Here is a 7,243-nt window from a genome sequence, read left to right as displayed (position 1 = left end):
CTTCGAAAAGGGTTAACTTTATAAATGGTCATATAGATTATAATTTTTTTTTTATAATCTCGATTTCAGTGCAAATTTACCTATTTTTTTTATAAACCAGCAAAAATAAATATATAATTTATTCCGAAACTAACATTTAATTCCACTTATGTTCACCATAAAACTTTAACCTTCGACTTCAAAGAAAGAAAACGCAATACCTAATACCGCCAGACTAAAAACGTTTCTATATTTTTTCTTTCTCCTTCTAATTTATTATAACATTATATTATTATAATGATAATATTTTAGTAATAAACCGATGGATGGATTTAGAATAGGAAAAAAAACACAAGTTGTTATTGACAGTAATCAGACAAACTATGTATTTGGTACAAAACTTTTTGGAGCTTTTAACTTTTAACTTTTGACAAAACGCTCTAATTTAAACAAAAAATTTTGTTTGGTAGTACGAACATTTAACTTTTAGTTTAAACAAAACGTTCTAAATCTAAAAACTACTTCATGTAGCGTTTAACAAAACGCAACTGAACTTTTGAAATCAATTTTCATAATTATATTTAAAAATATATTTATATATTTTCTTATATTTAATCAATTATTCTTTTATGTATTTTTATATGTTTCAAAAGCTTCCAAACACTCATATAACAAATAAAAGTTACAGATTCCCGCTACCAGCTACCCGCTGTCAGCCAACAACTAGTTTTGCTAAACACACACACACACACACACACACACACACACATATATATATATATATATATATATATATATATATATATATATATATATATATATATTCTCCATAATTTCAATATATACGAACCCCACAAATTATTAAAAACCTATTTTATTAAATTTGCGACTAGCTAAACTTTAAAGTTTAAAGCCTTTTATTATTTAATTCATACGAAAAAACCTCTTATATTAGATTTCTTTTAATGTTAGAAAAGTTAATGTACATTTTAATGTAGGAATCCCACTATTATATACATCTTATTGAAGCAAAAAACCATATAAAATGTTTCAATAATGTGGAGGTTCTCTAGGCACAAAACTAATATAAAGTTTTTTTTCGGATTTGCAATATAGAATGGAATGCAATTAGGTAAATTGATATTAATTTTATGGCGAATATGGCAGAGTTTTTCATTTATCTTTAGTCACCGTCAATATATGTTTTATTTTATCTAATTTGTAATTAAAATAAAATATAAATACAAATCTTTTAGATTTATTGTGAATGATCCGTTGAACTCTATTGAGGAGCTACATTACATCTGATGCAAGAAAACCGAAAATAACAAATGCTAAAGTTTATTTTGTCATCTTGTTAGCATAGCTTGTAGAATAGCTTATTGTAATTTATCAGGTTGATAAAACTACAAAAATAAGTTATCTTAGATTATAAACTTATAAGTTAGTTTTTGATAAACTACAAAAATAAGTTATTTTATCTTATAAACCAACTTATAAATTAGCTTTTGTCAAGCTACTTTATGATAACTTTGGATAAGTTTTTTTTTTTTTTTTTTTTTTTTTTTTTTTTTTTTTTTTTTTAAGTATGCTTTTAATTGTATATACTTTTTTTTATATATTTAAATATTCATTTATGTCATTTTACATTGCAATCTACCTTATAAGTCTTTACCAAAGACTATTAATTAATAAACTATCTTCTTAGCTATAACTAAGAGCATCCACAATGCATTGTTTAATGGATGAGTTGAATGAGATGACATATATAAATGTCATTTAATTGATTAAACTTCACCATTATAGGATGTCATATCAATTTATTAAACTCTAATAAGTTCAAGCTATTATGGATGCCCAATGACGGTTTTAGCAGGGTCCCAATGTGACACCGACAACAACTACCTTTTCTGTCCGCAATGAAATTTTTTTCCATTTTGCGATTTTTTACATATTTTTCATGTATCGGCAACACCTATTGTTAGATTTTTATTTAATAAAATCCGGTTTCACAAACGGTAAAAATGACAACATACGCTTTAAAATTATTGAATAAAACTAAAATTATTTTACCCACCAATGATCTTTTGCAATAGTTAGAAAGATTAAAAAAACAACCATAGAAGAGAAATCATAACAACCTTTGAAGGCTTTGATTCTCATGGGAGGTTGAAAGTTGATGAAGATGACATTAAACTCTAAATTAAGAGCTCTCTAGAAGTATCCAGCAAACAAGAGTAAAACCATCAAAACATGCTAGTAGACACTTGTATTAGTTGTTTATAATCCTTTGAAATATATACCAAATATATGTTCTAAGATGAAGAAACTAAGGGACACAAATCTAGCACCAATTTGCAAGAGAATAGAAGAGAAAGAGAGCTTGTAAAGCTCAAAATTTGGCAGCCTTATAAAGTCTTAATGTTCTCGGTTTTTCAGCTTCAAAAGTAGAGGTAGGAAGCTTCTAAGAACTAGTACCATTTACTTGCAAGACCACCCTTTTATAATCCATCCAATGTAGACAAAGGATGTTGATATATAGTAAAAGCATGGAGCACCTTTCTAACAAGTATGAGATAATATTAAACAAAGAAAAAGCAACCAAAGCCCATGCTTCTTAATTTTTGTCGACTATGGTCAAAGGGGCTAGTGATGCTGTGCTTCTTTCTTTATATATATATATATATATATATATATATATATATATATATATATATATATATATATATATATATATTAAACTACATTTTATATAAATAAACTCTAATTAGTTTATCAAGATATAAATATAACTTACAAATAATCATATTTTATGATATATTTCATAAGTTATTATTTCTCCAATAAATATTATTTCCATAAATAATAAATTCTCAATTAACAAAATATTATTTTCATGAAATAATAATTTTCCAATTAAATAATAATTTCCAATTAAATGCAAGTGCTGATATATTTATTAATAATCAATTTATACTAATAAATAATCAATAGATGATAACTTGCTATAAGTTGTGACCCTATATGATTATGCGTTATTAGCAATATCATTCTATAATGACTTTTGAACATACAAGATCTTTCATATATTTCACCACGACAACACCTACTATGTATTTTTGCGTCCGTCCTTATGGATGCCCTAACTTATCAACTACTAACTAAAATTTCAGTTAAAAATTAATTGTTCAACTAGTCTGTTAAACATAAAGGTGGACATTTTGGACATTTGGACCGGACCGGATAGAGAATAGGACGTGTTAAGCTTCAACATGTTCGGTCAAAGGTTCACCAAATTCTGTAAAGCAAGTCCGGTCAACTCCGGTTCAAATATTCACTTTTACGTCTAAGAACCAGGAATAACATCTGGACCTGGTAAACCTCAACACATTTTATAAAATAGTTTCATTCCAAGAGCCGGTCCGATCCAATACAAATGCTCACCCCATTAAAGATGACTTAAATCTATTTAACGGTGCAATTAAAAGAAAAAAAATGATCTAAAATGCGCTATTGGTTATGATTTTTGACATTAATCCTTTTACACACACATTTTTTTCAATAAGCGCTATTGGTTATGATTTTTGACATTAATCTATTTAAGTTTTATGTTGACTACTTCACATGGCTTAGTTTGAGCCCTTTGAGCAAAATAAGAAAAATTCAAATGCCTTTCTTTACTCATAAGTCATCTTTCTTGTGATTGGAACCCATCAGTTGTACTCCAAACCCTCCCTAGTAGTCATCTATCTATATCTAATATTATAACATAAAGTTTCACGTTGATTTTTGTTATGTATTACTAATTGCTTTTAAAAACATTAATAAAAAAAAAACTCAAATTTATATGCTTCATATATATGTGCACCTTTGGTTCTAAAAAATACATTTAATAAGCTAAAAATATAAAACAAAAATCTAAAAATTAAAGGAGAGCTTTAAATTTATTAAACTGATTGGCCGTACACCATAGCCATCGTGCTCTGTACAATTTCAGATTTCTCTCTTTCATCGAATACAATTCATTCCTATTGATAAAAGCATCGGAAGATCTAAAGTTATGATCAGGCTAATTAGATCAGATAATAATCATTCCGATTTTATTTTGAAGTAGTTATATTTTTCATATACTTAAACGTACATCGATGTTAGCAACTTAATCATCGTCAATCTATCTGCAACTGCATGAGGAGATCGAGATAGAGAAAATCTGAAATAAGATGGATTCGAACCTAGAACGCTGAAACCATCGGTTGTGATGCAGGAAGCAACGTCACCTTAGATCCAGATTCTTCTTCGTCATCTTCGTCTTCTTCTGCTTCCCACATGAATTGCGCGTATGATCCCATCACCATACTGCCATTTTGTAATTTCCAGATCGATCACAGTTAGTTCATTACATTTATGAATTATTTCGTGTAAATCTGTTTCGATGATGAACGTAACGTACCAATCATCAGGAGATGCGCTAACAGCCTGATCGAAGTAAGATTTAGCTCGCTCTCCGTCTTTCTCTGTATCCCAAATTAGTTTACCATACAACGATAGAAGTTCTCCGTCTCCAGGACTCGCTAGTATCGCTCTTCCGTAGTACTCCTCCGCTTTAACACTGTCTCCTTCTACCTGAGCTTCCAAGAACACAAAAACTTAGTTAGTTATATAAGAACAGATTCACCAATTTAATTGTCGATTGAAAGAAGAATGAGAAGTACGTAAAAGGATCGAATTAATTATGTATACCTCGTGCAAGTATTTTCCATAGTTCCGTAGGATAAGAGGATCGTTAGGGTTCGACTTCAACATTTGAAGATAGTACTCACCGATTTTCTTCCGTTCGCGATCGGAAGAAGAACCTCCTGAACCGAAACCATCGCGATCTCGTCCACTTCCACTACCGACACCGGAAAACTGCGTCTCCTCCACTGAGATTCCACTTCCCGGTATCCAACTCATCCGATCAAAACATTTCTCCGCAAACTTCAACGTTCCAGTACTTCCAACTACATCCTCATCCGACAACGATTCCTCATCCACCTCCGGTAACATTTCCGGAAAAGTTTGCGATCCCGTACTGATTGACCTCAGTCTATTAATTTCCTTCGGCTCAGATATAGCTCTAGTGATTCTCCGACGACTGTTGTTGTTGTTAACCTCCAAACACAAACCCGAAAAATCCATCTTCTCACCACCGGAAAACGAATCGTGACGAAGAGGAACGGCGATTCTCGCTGAACCGGGCAACAGGGACGAGTGAATCGGTCCTGAACCGGTCCGGAAAAGTACACCCGTCATTTTTATCAAAATCAAAATTTCTAATATAAATATAAGATAGATAGTGATTGTGTTGTGTGTGAAGGGTTTATGAGGTTTGTATATATATGGATTCTAACAAGCGTTTAATAAACGGCGTCGGTTAGATTAGAGGACACGTGTAAAAGGATGCACGTGAGAGTGTATGGGGGCACATGTGCATACTGTTGACGGAAACGTAGACTCTCAAAAAGGGGTTTAATCACGTAGAAGACGTGAACACGAGGTGACGTGGATAGTGCCACCGTTCAAGACGGCGTTTCACATGCTAAAGCTGGACCCCACCTTACACTGTACGGGTATTTTCGTATTTTACTTTCTTGTTTTAATTTTCATTTTATGCATTTTATACTTTGAAATTACTGAGAATTACGTAAACTACATTTAAAAACGATAACAAATTTTCAATTAATCCATCTATTTTTAATATTAAAGTGATAAGTTGAAGTTATTATTAAAGTAGATGCAAAGTTAAAAATCGTTTTGGATTTAATTTTTACTGAAAAAGAAAATATAAGGCAAAACTTATGGGCGCATTCGGTTTGGAGTAAGTGAGACAGATGCATGTGGTCTGAAATAAAAAAGCAATGAGTAGCAGCCAAGCGATGCCCCACGTTAGTTACGTTTACATATGAATATGATCCCTATCTTGATTCATTGCCTCCTTCCTACTAATAATATCTGCATGATATTTTGGTACGAATTTTGTAATTATTAGTTTCTTTAGTACGATGGAATTGAATGAATTAAATCAAGTGATATAACAGACAAGGTAATAAATAATAATATTGATGTTGTCATATATATATATATATATATATATATATATATATATATATATATATATATATATATATACACGGTTAGGTTATATTGTTTCTAGTAACTATTGTGTGCCAGAATGCACAGATCTGGACCACTGGATGAATAGAATCAACAGTCATGATCTGAGGGTCTATGATATTACCATAGGGTAGCATGTATCATATAATCACACAAATTTCAGCAAAATGGTATGTTGGTCAATTAACCTATTTAAAAAAAAAGCAATTTTCGGATTTTAAGGGATCATTAATTCCCTTCTTTTTTTAAAAATCTGAATTTTTTAAATTAATTCTAATTAAATTTTAATATTATTTTTAATAATAACCGATTTTATTCTGTCAGAATGACAAAAAGTCAACAGTAAACTAGTAAATATATTTGCGGTTTATTCTTGCAGAATATTATTTCATTCAATATACTTTTTATATTAAACATACTTAAAGAATTATACAACATATTATCAAGAATAAACATTTTCTTGATAATAACATAATTCTGAAAGAATAACAAGTAATTCTTAAAAAATAACAACATTCTTAAACAATGAGTGTGATCATTCTTTAATTCATTCTTCAAGCCTTTTCCATCAGGTCTTCAAGTCATTTCTATCACAAATTCATTGCCAAATATTTTGTAGTGATACACTTGTAACAACTGCACATTAAACATATAAATAATTAACTACAATTATATCAAAATACATCAATAATATTCTTTACAGAATAAACTATTCTTGCAGAATGGTTTTGAATATTCTTAAAGAATTCGTATTATCAAGAATATATCCAACAAACAAAACATTTGAAATATAAATACATGAAAAGATCATGTTAACACAAAATGTGACTAAACAAATAACATTCTTTGTTGAATATTCTAACAGAATAATATACTTGTTGCATAATATTCTTAACATTATTTGTTGAATATTCTAACAGAATAATATACTTGTTGCATAATATTCAGAAGCTACAAAAGCTTAGATTTCATATATAAAAAAGATAAAAAGATTGTTTAATTTGTTGATTTATACCTTTGTTCGTTTTCCTAAAAGGAAGCTATGCAGTAAATGCAATTTCTCATCAACTTTCCTCTTGGACAGCTTGTAAGCCACTGAAACAACATGAAA

The 7,243-nt window shown here is 29.7% G+C and overlaps 1 protein-coding gene across 1 annotated transcript; it reads right to left on the bottom strand.

The window, feature by feature from the left end:
* Positions 1 to 3,898: 3,898 nt before the first annotated feature.
* Positions 3,899 to 5,336, bottom strand: LOC111884184 (uncharacterized). The gene is made up of 3 exons (XM_023880505.3): positions 4,720 to 5,336; positions 4,430 to 4,602; positions 3,899 to 4,335 (listed from the first exon to the last, which is right to left on the bottom strand). The coding sequence occupies exons 1-3, from the start codon at positions 5,269 to 5,271 to the stop codon at positions 4,212 to 4,214; spliced, it is 849 nt and encodes a 282-aa protein (XP_023736273.1). The 5' UTR covers positions 5,272 to 5,336; the 3' UTR covers positions 3,899 to 4,211.
* Positions 5,337 to 7,243: the final 1,907 nt, after the last annotated feature.

The sequence above is a fragment of the Lactuca sativa genome, chromosome 3, assembly GCF_002870075.4.
Source record: "Lactuca sativa cultivar Salinas chromosome 3, Lsat_Salinas_v11, whole genome shotgun sequence".
Classification (NCBI taxonomy): Eukaryota; Viridiplantae; Streptophyta; class Magnoliopsida; order Asterales; family Asteraceae; genus Lactuca; species Lactuca sativa.
This window is presented reverse-complemented; position numbering and strand designations above follow the sequence as displayed.

Bases quoted from the DNA above. Each gene is read 5' to 3' on its own strand.
- LOC111884184 (XM_023880505.3), bottom strand. From the start codon at position 5,271: ATGACGGGTGTACTTTTCCGGACCGGTTCAGGACCGATTCACTCGTCC. The intron at 4,603-4,719 runs GTATACATAATT...TTGGAAGCTCAG, and splicing joins ATGGAAAATACTTGCACGAG to GTAGAAGGAGACAGTGTTAA. The intron at 4,336-4,429 runs GTACGTTACGTT...ACAAAATGGCAG, and splicing joins AGCGCATCTCCTGATGATTG to TATGGTGATGGGATCATACG.